Genomic DNA, 19353 nt, shown 5'->3' with positions numbered 1-19353 from the left:
TAGATGATGATGATACAGAATTTTTGCAGGTAAAGTTAGAAATCCTGGAGACCAACCATCAGTGCTGGAATCATCCAAACTGGGGGATGCTGCAGAGTTCCAGGCGAGATGCAGGAGCAGAAAATTATGTTTATACCTAACCATCAAGAGGTTATGATATAGAAAAGTTTTAAGGTGCCTGTATACATGCATTTATGTGTGTGTCCATATATAAATATATATAAAGCTCAGTGTAAAAATGTACTGGCTTTTTGTAGAAACTTATGCACAGAAGAGTGTTAGTAATTCTTTATTCTGCATCCAAAGCCGTAGAACAGCTGAAAGCTGAATCAGAACAATTGTCTTCAGTGGGCCACAGCATAGGCCATTAAACATGCAAAACTTTCTGTGACATACTGGAATCACTGTGGCATGGAATTTTGAAATTGCTATTGAAGCCTTCAGATCTGTGTTAACCTAGTTGCTGTGAAATCTCTGTGGCCTGTGTTCACAGGCAGTGGCATTTGAGGATCACAGTTTTTCCATCCTGAGTATTCTGGGATGCTGAATACTTGCTGGATGTTCTCAGTGGTTGTTGGGTGTGTACCTACTTAATGTGTTAAACTTCATCCTCTCGAATTTCCAAAGTGTCTTTTTGAAAATTATTCTAACTAAAGTGCTAACTCAAAGTATCAACTTTAATCTTAGTAAGTATGATAACTTCTTATTACCAAGGCCTCAGGACTGCTCTCTGGGATCATCTTGGCCTGGAGTTCCTGCTATAGCAGGGAGCAGGAGTGTGAGTTCTCCCAAGCCCTCGCTGAGGTGTGCTGTATTTCTGGAGACCTCAGTACTACATATGGGGTTTTATCATAGTTAGAGCATTGTGAAATGCTGCTCTCACAGCAGGAGAAGCACATATCAGATGGACTTGCCTTGGTAGATGTGTATTACATGATTTCCCACTACTAGGAGGAGTTGGAAGTGGTGACCTAATCCATTTGATTGGGGTTTTGTGGTGGTGTCTGTCAAAAGCTGGCCACTTTTTTTGTTAAAACAGTGTGAGGATAATGCAGTCGAGAGATGAAAACCTATCACTTTTTCCTGTTTCTGCCCTGTTTAACCCATGGAAAGCCTTGATCCTTTAGTGTACATCAGGTAAATGACTCCAGGTGCTTGTGTGGGAAGTAGAGCTCTGACGAGTTAACATTTCTGACTTGGTGGGAGTTTGCCTCTGGGGTTTGGTTCATCTGTATGGATTGAATTGAAGAGCTGTCATCTTTGCATAATTAGTGATAGTCTGGGTTTTCCAGTTGGTACAGTTCCTTAGTGCACCAGCTCAAACACCTTCAGCTGGGGTCCTGACTGCAGTCTCAGAAGTCTCTTTCCATTCCGTGGGCACCAGTAAAAGAAGTGAAATATGTTTCTGAAAAAAAAAGAAATATGGCAAAATTTCAATTGGTTTGGTGCAAAATAAGGGGTTATTTTATTATCTTTTTGGCTTTTTGTCTCTGCAGAGTTTACAGATGCTTCCTCAACAACGGAAAGCCATAGCAAAATTTAAGGAGCCAGCACATGCTTTAGCATTTCAACAGAAATTCCACAGGTAAATAATTAAACGCTGCTGCCGCCTCAGTTCCTTCCCTCCCTTCAAAAGATAAAATCAGTCTCCACTGCTCAATGTTTCATTAATCCAATCAAGCATCTGTTTATTAGTGACCTTCAGAGGAACCTCCTTGTCCATTCTCCACCCCCAGAATCAGTTTGAGTACCGTGTTTAATTTTCTTTACACTTTTAACAGGCATATGATAGATCTGTCCCACATAAATGTGGCACTGATTGTTGAGTGATGTCTGCTGAGAGAAGCCCTGGCACTCACCGAACCGTTCTGTGGAGCTACATGAGACACAGTGGCAAAACCATCGGGTTGTGAAACCTTTCAGCTTAGTCTTTGATTGCTCTGCTGAACTACGGAAAGCCCGGAGATGTCCTCAAGAAGAGATGGGTTTGAGAGGATCCGCAAAGGTGGAATTTCTGTTCGGTTTCATCACATTCTGTTGTAACCACATGGAGTTAGAGATTAATTTTTTTTTTCAAAATGCTTTCAATGCATGTAGACACTGTTCTTCAAGATCCTACTGTGTGACCACAGTGACTGGAGAGAGAACGTTTACAGCGAAAGATAAAAAAACTTTCTTCATAGCAAAGAATATTTGATAATGGTTGCTCTTATCTTCAGTGCAAGGTATTGGAATGAAAACTCATTTTTCTAACCAAAACACGTTAGTTGCATTGTATATCTGTGAGCACAGAAGGTATTGTATAGATTTGAACGTGGTCTATTTCACTGAATAGCAGTTTGACGAGAAGCTTTGGAGGTGACACTGGAAAATTGTAGTTTCGATCTTTGTAAATAAGTCTGTCTTTGCATTTTTCTATTCCAACGTAGATTTCCATCTTCTCTTTCCAAATCCACTTATTCCATAAAACCCTGTGCAGGAATTACACTGCTGTATTTTCCCTTGGTTTTTAAAAACAGGGATCTTCACCCTTCAGCAGCATCGTGGGGTAGTGAACTCCAGGTTGTAATTAGGTTTTAAATGACGAGGAAAAAGAAGTATTTGGTGGGTCACTCAAAAAATGTTACGCAGGAGGAGTGGTGCATTCCTGATAGTTCTTTTGGGCTAGTGTGTCATGGTTGCCTTATGCTTTATTTTGATTAGGTTTTTTCTTTGAGATTTATTTTGTGATTGATGCTGAACCATAAGAAACCCATAACGGAAAGGACTTGGTTTGATGTGTTGTTCCTGATACGTATAGTACTATAAGGACATTGTAAATCTCCCAGTGAACATATCAGATCCCAAAAATTCTTTGCAAACATTAAGAAGCTTTTATTTTACTGAAAGTGAAATTCATAATATTTCCTTTTGGTTAGAACCATCTAGATGGTGTTGCCAAAGGAACAGTTTTTTCAGTTACTTCTGAATAAACTTATTAAAACGTCATCTTTATATTGGATTCCCGTTTTTATGAACATTTCCTTAGTTTTCAGACATGAGCTTTTGCTTCATGCTTTATTTTAAGAATGCTCTTAAGCACTCCACCTACTGTTTGAAGGGGGGGCACTTACAGAAACCATGTAGGTTTGTTACCTGAGTGACTGCAGGAGAACACTATTGGTATGTAATGAAAAAGCTATGAATGGGGTCCAAAATAGGTGTACCAAGTGGAAAAGGATGAGCTAAGCAAATTTATAGTACTGTAGATTTTTTTTTTTTAAATTTTTTTTTTTTTTTTTGAGTTAGTGGTAACCAAATCACAAATGCCTAATTGGCTTTCTTACTCTTCTGGTCCAGATTTTCAATTAAGTGTAAGTTACCAAAAATAATGATTGACTAAGTACTGTCAAAAGTCTTCTAAGTAAACCTACTCTCTGTTCTTTGTAATAACGTGGTACATTGAAAATACTGCACTGGGGAAAACGGTTGAGAGAATACCCTAAGTCCATTTACAACTTAATAACGAGACCCAGTAACATGATGGGAATTTTTTCATGGAAGTGAGGTTTACACCCACCTGTATAGTTCACCATTTACGCATAAAGCTTAATAACAGCCAACACAGCTACTATACATAAAGTGCTGTTAGTGCTTCAGGGTAAACCAAAGCCCAGGACAGAGCATGAGCTGCAGGCAGGAATTGCCCAGTGGGACCTGACCCTGAAGACCTACAAGGCCCAAGCTGTTTAACTCCTCACACCGTCAGCTCTAGGACCTCTACACTGCCTCCCCAGGTTGTGTAATTTTTGTTCTTAAGAAATAAATGCTTTTCTTTAAAACAAGTCATTAAACAGTTACACTGTCAGGGAGAAGCTTCTCTGCAATGAGAAGAGTGGGAAGACATCTCAGAGTGGAGTGATGGTAGTGCGTGTCTGGAAATCTGGGTTAGATGCAAACACCAGACAGGCCAGCAGCTGAGTTCAGCACTAGGAACATCTGCAGTTGATCAGCTGTCCTGTCATAAGCAAATGTTATTGGGGTTAGAGGGTTTCTTGGAGCCTAAGAATATGGGTTTGATTCAAAAGTCAAAGAAGTTTGGAGAAACGCTCCTGCTTTGGGTTTTGAATCCATCCCAAAGAGGTTGAGGTTCAGCCAACTTAAGTTTTAAAAATTTTTATTCAGTGGGGTTTTATTTTTTTTTTTTAATTCTTTTTTTGAGACAAATGTGTGGCTTTGGAATAAAGACTTGAAATGGCCTCAGATCTATTTAAATGTAGGAGTGACATAAGCAATGCCTGTTTAATGACTAGATGCATCCTCTTTAACAGCAGTTGCAGTAGATTACTGCTTGTGCATAGACAGGGTATGGGGTGGATTGCTGGGGTTTAATTTAGCTGCTTACTGCAGTACCTGGATATTTACTATATGTAAACATACTATATGTATGTATGTCTATATCTGTTTTATTATACACATACATACATACACCCTCTGCTGTCACCATATCTCTCTAATATCTTAAAAAAACCTCAGTAGCAAAAGTAGCAATTAGGTGAGTCATTTGTTAAAATGTTTGTGTTCTCTTAGTTCTCAAATCCTAAGTTAAAACTGGATGATACAGCTCTTTTAGATCCGTTTATTGTCTCCTCCCAAAAAAACCCAAAGGAAGTAGAGGTAAAGCTAGACAGACATGTTCTTGCCATGTTCTCTCCCAGCACATAGATAAATCTGAGCATCTTAAGTTAACTTTCTTGGAAGATCTGTTGCAACCATTATCTTGTTCTTTCTTTATCATGAAACTCACAATACGATGCAAAATGGAAAGAAAAAAAAGGCATTTGATGTAGTATGTAAATATCAATCTTTTAAAATTAAAATGTTACTCAAAGTGCTTACAGTCAACCACATCTTAGCTATTTGTTAGTTTTTTTGTGTTGTCTTATCCAAGTTTAATGGATACAGTTCCATAAATGTTGATGTGTTTTTGTGTATATCTTCAAATTTTTATAAAGATGATAGTAAGTCAATACATATATCCTGACCTGTGTATTATTTGTTCAGTTTTTATTAGCATAATTTTATAATTATTTTAATAGGCAACTCCAGTAGGTGGTTATATGAAGCCATTTTGGTTTTTTTCCCCAAATTATTTTGTTTCCATCTTGTAGCACTGGAAAATTCACTTTATAATTAATCATATTTTGCTTTGACTAAAAGATTGGATTACCCATATGTTCTGTGGTATTTTAGTAGAATGTTCTACTTCTGTTTTATTAAAAAAAAACCCTAAGACAACTCTGTCCTTTAACTTTTGAGGGGAAATACAGTGCACTGTCAGACCAAGGCCTGGGGTTTGTAGGTGTGTTCCATTGTGCTGTACAGGTACAAATTGGGTCTGTCGTGTAATGTTGTTCTCAAAAGTTTGGGATATTTTGGTTTTGCACGTAACTCTGGTTGGTTATGTAGCAAGTTCCTCTCAATATTGGCAACTGGTGAGGCACATGTGCTGTGTGATGGAGGGATGTGCAGTGCTGGAAACGCTCGGGGTTGGTGGTGCTGGGCAGGAGGAGGAGGAGGGCAGGTCTGTAGCATCTTCGTAGCCAGAGGAGCTGCCACACAAACATTCCTCTCTGAGCAGTGGCAGAGAATAAATTTAGACAGGGATACTGCTCTCAGCCCACATGTGTGTCAAGGGTGACTTTGGGAAAGAAGGGTAAATAGGAGCACCCAGTCTGTATGGTATCTTCAGACGCCTAGTTTTTTATTCCCTTAGTTTAAATCTGAAGATTCATTTCAGATTTCCAAACTTCTGTAAGAAAGTCCTTCTAGCCATTAAAATGCCAAGCAGGCTGAACATTTAAATTCTTCCATGTTAGGTTTCCACTGGGAGGATATAGATGAGAATTGAAGGTTATTTCAGAATAACCTTGGGGGGGTGGGTCTTCAAGTTTTCTCTTAGCATTAGCTACTTGGTATAAGAAAAAACCTTTTACTTGGTGCTGATTTTTTAAATCTTTTTTAAAATATGGTATCCTTTATCTGTTTATCTTGAAATTATGCAATTTCCCTGGAAGCTGCTGTAGGCACTTCCTGTCACTACACACAGTAACTGCGTGTCTGTATGTGTGTGTGGGTGTGTTGCCCTTGTAGTTGGGGTGAGAGGGTGGGTGGGAGGCTGAGGGGTTTCTTTTCTTGAGTTTTTGGTTTTTTGTTTTTTGAGGGTTTTTTTTGGCTTTTTTGTTTTGTCTACTTAAGTGATACCCTGGATTTGTTCTCTGGCATAGTATTGTGTTGTGCTTGTCCTTCCTGTAGTACTGTGTCTGTGATACTCGAGTCATGATGCTCGAAAACAGAAATCTGGCTTCACCTGTTTGCTGTCAAAAAGGCATTTTTGTTCAGAGACACACAAACCCTTTTTTTTTTAATGCATTTTTTTGTGCTTTAATTTTTTTTTTAGCAGCGTGTTCGGTGAGAAATTAAATGTAAAGGAAACACATCCTAAACAGATTGCAGAAAGTTAGCTATATTATAAAGGTCATTTAGGGTAACAGAGGCCTTTTGTTTCAATGTTACCTTAAATCATGCCTTATACTCTAATTAATTCATAAACATAATACTTGAAAGTATTTTACCTTCGATTAGTATCAAATCCTAAGGATTTTCTGTAAGGTTTTTTTGTAACCTGGTTTTTTAATCATGGAGATGACTTATTATCCACATGAGCGCAGGGGCTCGTGTACAAAAACAGATTCATATTGGATCCCTGCGTATGCCAGCTTCTGGTATAATATGGTTGGGAAGGATCATTTTGGTCTTTATAACGCTACTTTTGGCAGGGTTGGGGTGTTTAATTTAAATTAAAAAAAAAAAAAACTAAACAAAACACTCCATCTTCTACTTCTCTGCATATTTTGGTGGAAAGTGTGGTCCTTTTTGCACTAAAGAAAACCTCAAGGGGAAAGTTAATCGCATGGGGTCTTTTAGGTGCCTGTGTTGCTCACTCCTTTCTTGGTTGGATGCACTGATTTTTCTAACTAACTGGAAATGGGCTTTATACAAACACTTTTTCAACAGGTTACATGGCTTTTATTAATGTAACAGCACTTGGGTTAAGTAGTTTTTAGTATCTAAATTTTAAACAGTATTATAGATTACAAATATTTTTTGTAAAAGAATCTGTGTACAGTAAAATGTGTACAGTAAAATGTGTACAGTTAAATGTAGCTGTATTGCAATGTGTGTAGTCACTTGGAAGATCACAGTTTCAAACACTGCTGTGTTAATGTTATGTTTGTTCAGGATTTTCTTTGTGTGCATCTAGTGGTTTTTAATATGCATTGTATTTTTTTCCTAGTGTCCCTCAGGCTGAGTTTGGAACACCTTAGAGTTTTACTTCTTTTTCTAGAATAACAAAACCATTTGTTTGCAGGTTTTCTTTTTCAGATGATGAAACGTCTTTCAACAGTTTAACTTCTAATGAACAGAGATTTTCACTTACAGCAAAGACAAGATGCTAACTCTCATTTATTCACAGCTGATCATCTGTTACCATTGCATACAATTTTATTGATAAAAGATCCCTTGGAATAAGTCAACTTTCTTTTTTCCTGTGGTACCTTTTGCCCACTACCCTGTGCTTTACTTCATTTCCATCTCATTTGCCCCCACTTTTCCATTCCCTCAAGGATATTTGTATCCTTGTTCTGTTCCTGCTCTTTTCACTCTGTCTCTCTGGATGTTTTCCTGTCTGTGTGCAGTGCATTCGATCTTTTGCTCTCTTTTCCGTTCTTTCAGCTCTTTTAGTGTTCCTGAAGCCTAGATCTCCTACCCTGAAAGCCCATCATTCTGTACTTTCCTTTGCAGACTGTGGTGTATGAAGTTGAAGTTGTTTTTGTACAGGTATCACATCTTAGGAGATGCTGCCCATCCCAGAGCACTGGAGAAGCATCACTTAACAGTTTTGCTTTGCAGTTTTACCCGTGTTGGAGAATTTAAACATGTTGTTTACATGCTTTAGCATTTGTGACAAGACAGGGTAACAGGATTAACAACTCTTTTATCCTTTTCACTTTTCCAGGAGTTCTGTTCTTGAATTCAGTGATAGTAATAGCACTTTTTCTTATTGCCACGTAGAAATACGAACACTGTCGACACGATTCTACCTCCTATTACTATTACTGAATGTGATCCTTCCTAACCTGTAAAGTCTTAAGCAGTGTATATATATCTGGGTGCTTTGAGAATCATTTCAAGTGTACTGCTCTAATCTGGATTGCAGAGTTTGTTTATTGGCAGTTCAGGATATAAATTCAGCAGCCCGACTCTGTCATACTGACTCCACTGGGAGTGCGTCTGCCTCATGTTTTCTACGGCATCATCCGCACAAGGTGTTGACTGCTAATTTCTGAGTGTAATACTGAACTTTACGAAATCCTCTGCTTGCATAAGAGATCTTTCTGTCACACCTATTGAAGTGAATGTAAAAATGGAAACACAAAGATGATCTCATGTACAAGCTTTCTTTTATTACATGTAATTCCGTGTTTAAAATGTGAACATGTAAATATGTTTATTGTACCTAAAATATGTCAATAAAACTTGATTTTTATAAGTTCTTACATTGTTGCTTGGTGTACAGCTTTAACTTCAGACTTTTTTAGAAAGGCTTCATATGCCAGATTATTTTACCATTTTTATTATGGTAACATCTCTGGACCTCTACTTTTACATCAGCATCATAGCATGGGGTTCTTCCACAGCTGTGCAAAGGATGGAAACGAAAGTGGTTGAGGATAAGTGATGGTGAAAGGGACTTGTGTTTGTGTGCCTAGTTTAAAGGGTCTGGAGCCTAAGAAGGATTTTGTAACATTCGTATAGGAGGAAAACTTGTCAGCTTAAAAGTTTTTCTTGTGCTTTTTAGCCATACTGACATGTGTAATAAAAGATCTCTACTTTCAAATATTGCCCATCTTAATTTATAACATAAAGAGAAGCCCTTGCCAAACTCAGTTTGGCCACCATCAGTTGCTTTCTGAACACATTATATCAACATAAATGGAGGCTAATTCCACTGGTCTTTTGTGTCTCAAGAAAAGAGGTCAGAATCAGCTGTCTTGCACTTTTTAGTGCAAGGGGTAGGGGGGGTTTAGTAGTTTTTAAAAATTATTCACGAAGTTAAATGTAAAAAGTCCCACTGTTGTCCTGGTATCGCTGGAAGTGGCACCTGTGATCCAGCATACGCGTTTCCAGGGAAGCATTACCGACATGTCACATCATTACTGGGGGTAGATCTCAAGAGAACATCATTACCTGGGGACACATGAATGATACCCCAAGCTGTTTGTTCTGCTTTTGCCCTGATAGAGGACATGTAGTGACAAGCAATGCCATGACCTTAGAAGGCCCATCAAGGTATAAAAAATGCCTCTGATGCAGTGATTTAAATAGTGAGCCAATAGGGATAACTGTCTTTGTTTACAAAGTTCCAGCTTAGTTTCCAACTTGTGATTTTGTTTTGAATTAACAGTAGGAGCACAGTGTAAATATCCATCTGACTGCGGCGTGGCCTCTTTCACGTCTCCTCCTCTAGATAAGGCTCCAACCAAAGTAAACCTCTCCAAAACCCGTCAAACCCGACACTTGGTGACTTCTGTCTCCTTCTTTCTTTGTGCCTTTTTTCCCTACCTCGGTTGATCTGTAGTCTTGGGGCAGGAATTTGTGTTTTAGCGAAGTTGATGCACTACTGAGCATTGACCTAGCAGTCCACTCGACATAAACTGAATGTATTGACCATTGCACACCACGGGGGAAACACAAGCTCCCTTTTTGAGAATGCAGGTAAGGGTTGGGCATACAAGTCTGTGATCTTTAGAAATTAAGATGTCCTGCTGATGAACTTGTCATTGTGTAAGATTGCAGGATTCATGCAGGGATGTGGTTTGAGAACTGGAAGGCGGACAACTGCAAAGAGATGGAGGAAATCAATGGGGCTAAAGGCTGGTTACTGAAGGGATGGAAAGGGAGTGACCAAGGGAGGTACAAATAAAGCTTTAAAATCAAACGTTGAGATGCCTAGTGGAGTGCTTCAAAAATTGGTCTTTATTGACCTTAATTAATTTGTAATGATTTGGGCAGGAAGAGTTGGCTGTGCTCACCAAAGCGTGTTGGGAGACAGATGAGGGAGGGCTCAGAAAAGGAGTAGGGTTGGAGTATCTTAGAGGAATTGGATGAACTAGAGAATTAGAATAATAGAGGTGAGGTTAAATTTAATCTTGCAAAGTGCAAGAGCATGCACTCTGGTATTAATAAATAAGGGTTTTTTTCTGTGAGAGTCACTGGGAAAAGAAGAAGAGCAGTGAATTAACTGCAGATACCTGATCTGCAGATGTGGCGATCTAAGAGAAAAAAGACGACTGCCTTTTTAGGCTGGATGCTTGAGGCACTTCCAGAATTGAGTTGTTAGCATGTGTATGTGAAGTATGAAGATTTAGTGCTGGACTTCAAAATAGCAACCCAATCAACCACCTCCCTACTGCCCTAAGAGGAAACACTCCATGAATATTTATTTTGCGAAGGTTTTTTGAATGGTTCAGCTCTCAAAGATTTTCTCTGCTTTTGCTCTACACATTCAGCCTTTCAAAGACCAGGGCCTAAGCTACAGAAGACATCCTTAGTTGGGGTCAATGGGAATTGACTGGTCACACGGTGCCACTGCTCCTTGGTTTCAGATGTCAATTCTGGTAACTGCTGAATATACATAAAATAGTTTCACCCATCCATGCTGCTCTGGAAAGATCCCAGGGGAAGGTATGCCTTCAACTGGTGAAAAATTAAAGATGATGACCAGGAAAATCGTTCTGTGGAGATGTGGTCGGCATTGGGGATGCTTTGGAGAGGACTTGGAAGTTAAGCATTTCTATTTCTTCTGGCTCTAGTCCAGTATTTCACTGATTGTTACCTAATTAATAACCTTTTCATTAAATTACTGCTGAGGGGATTCTAAGAAGGATTTTAAGACAGCATGAGGATGGACTGAATAGCCCCACAGCCTTTTCCAGTCCTGTTTTCCTGGGTCTCAGACAAATTAGGGTGTGTCTTCTGAAACTGTGGTATTCCTGTACACCATCACACAGCCTCCACTTGCAAAAGCCAGTAAGAACAGAGGGAGGGGGTTTTGGAGGCTTTTGTCTTCATTTGTCTATGGAGTGAGTCAGGTGCCTTCCACAGCCTTAGTTAACTCGAGAACTGGGGAAATAGCTAAAAGCTTCAAATAAAAAAGTGGAAGTCAGCAGTTCCATTTGTTTTGATAAGGTTCAAAAGGTGTTCAGGGGGTTGGGATGCCTGGCTGCTCCTATAGCCCTCATTGCAGAGGACAGCAGGGTCTTCAAGCTGATTTTTCCAATATCCATCACAGGAATTTGGGGAATTTTCACAAATAGGCAGTGTCTATTAAGTGCTGCACAGACCTAAATGGTCCTGGGTCAGGTACTGGTGAGCATAGGCTGCTCTTGGTAATATTTATGTCAGTAGTGGTGGCTGGCATTGAGTATTTTGCAGGCAAGCAAAATCCAGCTCACTAGTGGGGTCTGATTGTTAAAAAATTATAATACCTTTTTGAATTCTAACACTTTAAGAGAACTGGATAGCAAATCAAATTGCAGCTAGCACTCTGAACCCTCATCGACTGAATCCTTCCTACTTCGTGCTTCGGTAAAATAGAAGTGCTGCTGTGAATTTGCTCCAGGGTGGATTTAAGATTTCTCTGTAGATATTCAGCGCCCCTGATACCAGTCTGTTCCTTGTCACTTCCTATCATTTGCTTTTTAAAAAATTATTATTGTTATCATTATTAACATTATTATTGAAACTGGGGCTTCTGCAAACAGTAGCTGGATGCAAGATCTGAGTCAGAGGGAAGTAACTGGGTACAATTTGAGAACCCCATATTTCTAGCCTGGGTTTTTGTGTGGCAAAACCAGTCCTGGAAGCCGAACCCCAGTTAACTGAATGAGGAGATAATTTCTTTATATGTTCTCCGTCTTAAATACAGCCACAAACAGGCCTCTCTGCAAAGTGGCATGCACAGTTCCTACTGCTGTGAACCTTTCAGATTGTTTAGAGCTGCTGGCTTATTGGAAGGGGCTTGTGTTCGTTCACTAAGGTGAGGAAAATTCATGGATCACATCGTAAGAGGGAAGATGTGGTTGTTCCCGGGTCCTCCCTGTGCCACTGTTAATCAGCCATATCCAGAGGGAGGATGCATGTTGCCTTTAATGGGGGCGAGGAGCAGGAGGAATGTAATCATCCCTCATCAGCGAGACCCTCAATCACTGCACTCCAAACAGCTGGGGGTACATAACCTCATCTTCATTTGAAAATTTTAGTACCTTTTCTCTTAGCTGCCTCCATTTCATGCCTTTTTTTTTTCCCCTCATAAATTTTTATGATTTTTTTTTTTTTTAAAGGAGAATTTATGGGTGAAATGGCAGAGACCGTGTGAAATGTGGAAGAGCTAAAAGGCTATCACCGCAGTAAATGAGGCTAATGGTTCTTTACCACCAGCTGTTTAGAGTTCAGTGATTGAGTCTAACTGACAAGAAATAATTACCCCCTCTCAGAGAGGTGAAATGGGCCCTCACACTGTGAATGCTGCTGATGAAGGGGCTGTCCCGGGAGAAGGCAGGATCCTTTCCAGCAGTTTCTGTGCATACATCTTGGATCCTTAAACCTCTCCCAGCATCTTGCACTGAGGTTTTCTTAGTGTGGTTTTTAGTTAGCCTGGTGTCCTTCAGTGACTCAACACATCCCTCCTGCCCTTCCGGTCCCAGGGAGGTTCAAAACCTGGAGACAGCATCTTGCAGGGATGAGCCCAGAGCCAAGATATCCCCTGCATTATTAATTAAAACTGGTGACTTTCTCTTAGCCTATTTTATTTCAAAGCAAGAGCCCTCATGCTTCTTATTGCAAAGATGTGCATTAGAATCTAAAAGCACCTGTTTTGTTCTAATCAATTGCAGGGAACAAATATGATGAGTGCATTTGTTCACAGGCCAGAGAGGGTGAATACCTTGACTTAGAGTGGGGAAGGAAAGCCCTTGCAGTCCTCCAGCCAGAAACCTGCATCCTCTCACAGCATGCTGGAGCCAAATCCCATTTAAGACAAAAAAAAAAAATTTAAAAAAAAATCAAACCCTAAATATTTTGAATATGCAAGAAACATGAGATGAAACACAAAAATAAGCATGATGGTAATGTCTTGAATGCCACTACATTTCTCTGGCTTTAATAGTTATGTTACCACATTAATGAGGATACAAACACTTTGGATACATTGAAAATTATGTCTCTAACGACTAAATTAATTATTATTATGCAAGAGCCCATCTGAGGTCGTGCTGTGTACTGACCAAGTAAAACCAGGTGCCATCTCAGGTCAGCTCAGACGGGTGGGAGGAGGCTCTGGCCTCAGTTTAACAGCACTGCCACCATCATTACATCACTCACCTGGTTTCTTTAGAAGATGATGACCGTGGTCATCACCAGATGGCTGCCCTGAGCCACTGTGGTGCACACAGAGCTTGGTGGAGCCTCAGCAGTGAAGGAACAGCTCAGAGACACTCTGCATCAGCCTCTGTTTCACTGCTCCTCTTTTGAGTGGCTGTTTCTGATGAGGCTCTGCATTTTGAGACGAGAATTTTCCCCATGAAATGCCCGAGGTCCTGTGGATTGTAACAGGGTAGTCAGTGCACATGCAATGTGTCACCAGCTTGGCCTCCTCCTGCTATGAGGTGCTGTCTTCTTGGCTTCTTCCCCCTCAGTTTGGCCTCAGAAGGAGACAGGGTGTGCAGCAGTGACAAGGTAGCACGTGAGAGATTGCCAAGCCTCAGGGGCAGCATCCTCTGAGCATCCTGCATATGGGAGCTGCTGCATCCTCCTTTTCCCCCTCCTCTCATGGCAGTTAAATGAAGCCAATGATTTACTGATCACAGAAATACTTGTTTTATCAAAATAGTATAAATAAATACCACCAAAAAACTAAAAATACCCCAAAGGAGCCCAAAAATCCCACAGGCAAAAGTAGCCAACCCATCTCATGTAAAGACCCAACCAGGAAAGGCCTCTGTCCTCCCATCCACCACCAGTGCCTCACAAGCACAGGCTCCTGGTCACCAGTGTGGCCCAGCAGCTCTCCCAGCTTCACGTGTTTGCTGAAACCTAAACACTGAGGACAGGACTTTCCCTCTGTGAACCCTCACTGACCGTGCCCGATGATCGAATCATGCTTTAAATGCCTTTCAAAAGCACTCAGTGTAATCTTCTCCGTAAGTTTTCCAGGAACTGTGGTTGGACTAACAGGTCGGTCGTTCCCTGGGTCTTCCCTCACACCCTCTTTGTGGATTGGAGTAACATTGGGCAGCTCCCACCAGCAGGGAGCTCCCCAGACCTCCAGGACCTTTGGTAGATCATCGAGAGGGGTCCTGCCACGACATCTGCTCGCTCCTTCGGAGTTCCAGGATGAATCCTATCCAGCCCCAGGGGCTTGTGAGTGTCCAGGTGGTACAGCTGGTCCTTTAAAATGGAGGTGACAAATCAGACCCAGGATCTCCAGCTGTGGGGGCTTGGCTGCAGGGTGAGGGCTCAGGGCTCCCCCCAGGGATCAGGAGGCACTTGAGGGAAGGTGAGGAGGAACCTTCAATGCCAAAGCATGGACTGGGTGACCAAATGTTGAGGTGCAGAGGCAACCAGAAAGGAGTGAGGTTTTTCTCCCTCCTGGAAAAAAGAGACTAGTTCAGGGTTTATTCCCCCTCTGGCTTTTTCTGGCTGCTTCTGTTCTTTCCAAAAACTTCTTTGTAAAGCAGAGGAAGGGTTTGGGTGACAGGAGCCCCCAGAACACAGCCCAAGTCAGGGTTTGGGCCACGGGAGGGAGACTCAGCTGGTGGGGAAACATGAGTCCTGTTCTCACCATGCTTTGGCATGTCCTTAAGTCCCCATCTCCAGGAGCCATGCCATCAACACCCACCTCCTTACAGGCTCCTGTCCGTGGGGTCAAGGTATCGAAGGTAAGCATTTTTGGAACATCAGAAACTTCAAAACAAATGAAAAAATGCTGACACTATTGTAGTAATTCTACTCAAATCTCCTGGATTTTGGTTTAAAGTGCAGAGTGGGCAAAAGAATGGAGGGGAACCTTCTCCATGAAGGTGGTGTTTATTTACAAGGTATGTGGGACTGCTTCCTGAGTGAAGGTGTGAAGCTACCCATGACAAGATGCATGAAAGCCAAGCTTCACAAAAGTCCTCAGATTTTTTTGGGTTGCCTTATGTTAGTGAGTGTCTTAAGGGAGGATGTGCCAGGGTGAGAGACAGAGTGAACAGCTGTTGCCAGCTCTGTGATTTTTTGGCCCTGGTTGCAAGGACTCATGCTGGGCAAGAAGGTGCAAAGGCTTTTCTTCTTCCTCAACCTCATAAACTCAAGTAAGTCTGGTATACGGCCTTCAACCACACCTTTGCTCATCCCCAGGGCCAGCAATCCATGATGCAATTCCCACAGGCATGGGGAGAAATATTTCCCCCAGGACAGTACCTCCCAAACGCTCTGCCCAAACTGTGCTGCCTGTTCTAGCACAGCCATTGGCATGAGGGAGCTCTGCCCCACCTGGGAAGGGGACCCTCCATCCTGGAAAGAGCCTGTGCCCATCTCAAATCCTTTTTGTGGGTTAGAGATCCATTTTTAGTGCTTACCTTCCCCTTCCTCCTCCTGCCTCCACAGTAATATTTCCTGATGGAGGGACATGGCACAGGATGAAGCAATGGGGTGCACAGAAGTGATACTGGGCCACTGGGAGGGCTGACACTCAACAACATGTTGGTCATGCCAGAGTTTTGTCTGTTCATGCCAAGCCCAGAAGTGCCAGGAGAGGTGTCTGTCCAGGGGCTGGTGTGCTGAGAGGGGGCTAGGGTCTGGCAGCAGTCAAGAAGAGCAAGATCACGTATCCCACAGGAATATGGTCCTTGTGCCACGATTAGAAACACCCCATGGAAACACACACACACACACACAAAAAAAAAAAACAAAACCCCAAACAAAAAAAAAAAAACACAAAAAACCTTGTTGTGGTTTTACACCAGAATTGTTTATACCAAATGCCCCAGAATATTCTCAGAGAACTGGTTTTAACATGTGATTTTTGGAAAGGGTGTGAAAAAAACTTACGTCAGACTGAGCCAGAAATGTAACCAGACTGAAAACCATTTACAGGAAATAATTATTAGTGTTCTGGGCAGGTTTTTTGATTTTTTTTTCCCCCCCTGGCATCCCCAGCAGTCTTTAGACACAAGCATAATGAACAGGCACAGAAGCAAGCAGCTCTGGAAATGTAGTCTGCTGCAGTCTGGACTGGCAGGGAGAGGATGCTCCTTGCATTGGGCTGTTCATGAGGGGTGGTGAGCTTGAGATGCTCATCCAAAGTAACTCTGGAAGAAAATATTCAACCTGTAAAAAGACTAAGTTGGAGAAGACCCCTGAGATCACTGAGTCCAGCTGCTAACCCAGCCCTGCCAAGCCCACACTAAACCATGTCCCCAAGTGCCACATCTACACTTCTTTTAAATACTTCCAGGGATGTTGAGTCCACTGCTTCCGTGGGCAGCCTGTTTCAGTGCTTCACAATCCTTTTTGTGAAGAAATATTTCCCTAAAATCCAGTCTAAACCTCCCCTGGTGGAACTTGAGGCCATTTCCCTTGTCCTATCACTTGTTCCTTGGGAGAAGAGAGTAACTCCCATCTGGCTACAACGTCCTTTCAGGTTGTTGTAGAGAGCAATAAGGTCTCCCCTGAGCTTCCTTTTCTCCAGACTTTGGAGATCAGGTAGAAAACAATGGTTTAACTCAATTTTGTTGCTCAGTCACAGTGTTTGAGGGATGCCAGAGCCTGGCTAATGTGAGGCACTTCTTTATCTGCTGGTGGACAGCAGGGAAAACCATAACACACCACAGGCTCAGTCACTGAGGCCATTTCTTATCTGTATTTGGCAGAACCAAAAATTCCCAGGCTGTTGTGATGTGTGATACTTCTTTAGAACCAGTGTTGGCAGTTGGTACTGACTGAAATCCTGACTGTCAGCCTAAGTTGGAAAAGAGGTTTTGGATGGTAGTGGGAAAGAGGTGTAATGCCTGCAATGTGGTCTCCATACTGCTGGCTGCTTTCTAAATGAGCTTCATTATACATATAATTAAAGGAAGAGAGCTGAATGCTATTTAGCCATGTTTTAGGGGTATTAATTTAAAGACTGAGGGCACCTGGAGATTAAATGAATTAACTCACAACCGAATCAGGTTAATTGTCATTTTCTTTACCTGGAATGAAGCTGAAAATGGAAGTTTTTAATTCAATATAACTGTGGATATATTAAAGAAGAGCAGGTTCTTGAACAGAAGGAAACTCTGAGAAATAATGAATCAGGAGCCAAAGCAGACAATGGAAAAGCTGGGTGACTGTGTGGGCTCTGGGACTGGGGAGCACAGTGTGAGCATACCCAGTGGGCCAAAATTGGACCCTGCATTGGGCACTACCCTGTGCACCCTTCTGTGGTGGGGTGGTGCTCCTGGTCAGGAGCAGAGCTGGCCTATGCCCACACTGCAGAGGCCATAACTTCACTTCCTACCCACATCACATCAGCCCTTTCACTGCAGCCACCAAAAATAACATGGGGCTGTAAGTGAGAGCTCCCAGTCACCTCACCTGGACATCCCATCCACCTGGACATCCCATCCAGGCATCCTGTCCAGGGCTGCAGGTCTGCACACCTGTTCCTGCAGCTGAGTCTAGAGGTCTTTCCTGCCCTCTGGGTTTGACAGGCCTGATTTACTGGGGCTTGAGTCAGAATGGGTATCCTCAGTGTGACCAGTGCATCCACCCATCTCCCAGCTGCTGCTCTGACACAATATAGGTTAGGCTTGTCAGTCCTGGAAATCTCCTCTGACGTATAAGTGCAAGCTAAACACTGCTTTAAATAGCAAGTAATTAGCTATAGAGACACATATGGAACCTGGTGAAATTCCTGGAGAGACATGATATATTGCTGAGTGCTTATTTTTCCATGGCTGATGTGGCCGAGCACTGTTAATGTACATAAAGGATGAGCAATCTTTCAGTAGAGGACTTGTCTCCATCTTTCAGAGCACACAAACCCCAGAGTTTCTTCCTACATCTCTGTCATCATCAGACTCACTTGAATTCTAAGGTAAAAATTCAGATTTGAAACACCTTTCTTCCTATGCCCATGTGCTTCTTCACAAAGCTTTTCCCCTAACTCTAGTGGAAATACCTCACCTGATATCTCTTAGCATCATATTAACATTTTTCATGGACATGCCACATTCCTGATGATTACAAGGATGTGACTAATTCCTGTAGGACTCATTTCCCCTCTCTTGCCTCCCGTTTCTAGTAGGAATAACTGCTTTTACTCACAAGAAGCACTTCTGATTATAATTTTCTCATAATTTCTCATAATTTTGGTCAAGGTCGTCCTGACCAGTATGTCAGTGACATTTATTGACCATGGCAGGTCTCCGCTTGTCACCCACCACAGCATACTCCTAAATTTCTACCAGGGGCATTAGAATAGATGAGTGAAATGATCAGTGCTTGAGGAAATCCATTCTTCTCCTTTTTCCACAGTGAGCCCTTCACAGTCCTTCATTGCCAAGCCCTCAGCTTGCACATCAGCTTTGCTCGTTTCCATCTTTTCGGCCTTAGGTGGCAAATACTAAATGTCACATCATTGCAAACTCTTCTTAGATCAATTGTTCTGTCTAAAAATAAAATAAAATCGCTGACTTTATCAAAGAACAATTCTACATTAACCAACCCAATCAATCGGGTGCTATATATCCCATTTTCTGTTTGGCTATCTTTGATCATTCCTTCATCTAAAAACCTGTTCTGTTTTCTTGTGCAATGCCAGGGTCAAGATATTTGCCTTCGGCTTGCTCAGGCCCCTACCACAAATTCGAATTTCTGCCTTCACAGTTGCCCAGTCACCTGCCAGCACAGCTGATCTGATGAATCTGTTTAACATCATCCCTTCTGGATGCATCATCTCAAATGCTGATTCCTGTCTGCTCTTGGATGGAAAACAGGAAGGCTTCTTGTTTAAGTGCATAAAAGGACAAGTTGAATTTCTGTTGTGGATCCAGTCATTTTCCATACATATCCATGAGCCATTTTTCTCTTCCTCCCATGTTCAGTATCAGCATTCTCCTGCAGACCACAGAGAGGTGTTTTTCAAGCTGTGCTTGTTCTCTTTGACTCCCTCCTCCTCTCTACAGGGTGAGTGGAGTTATCCTTGCACGACTTCCACTTTATCTA

At 41.8% G+C, this 19353-nt stretch overlaps 1 protein-coding gene across 5 annotated transcripts in view; it reads left to right on the top strand.

Annotated features, from left to right (window-relative positions):
- The window catches only part of RBM33 (RNA binding motif protein 33), a 102673-nt gene extending 94073 nt beyond the window's left edge, over window positions 1-8600 (top strand). For all 5 annotated transcript variants that reach the window (XR_007627860.1, XM_050307658.1, XM_050307666.1 and 2 more), the window contains 2 exons: window positions 1497-1585; window positions 1782-8600. Coding sequence is in view for 4 of the 5 variants with exons in the window: in XM_050307658.1 (XP_050163615.1) it covers window positions 1497-1585; window positions 1782-1830 (138 nt within the window). In the remaining variant the exon portion in view is untranslated. The remainder of the gene's footprint in view (window positions 1-1496; window positions 1586-1781) is intronic.
- Window positions 8601-19353: the final 10753 nt, after the last annotated feature.

Source organism: Myiozetetes cayanensis, unplaced genomic scaffold, assembly GCF_022539395.1.
Source record: "Myiozetetes cayanensis isolate MyiCay16 unplaced genomic scaffold, myiCay2020 scf1, whole genome shotgun sequence".
Classification (NCBI taxonomy): domain Eukaryota; kingdom Metazoa; phylum Chordata; class Aves; order Passeriformes; family Tyrannidae; genus Myiozetetes; species Myiozetetes cayanensis.
This window is presented reverse-complemented; position numbering and strand designations above follow the sequence as displayed.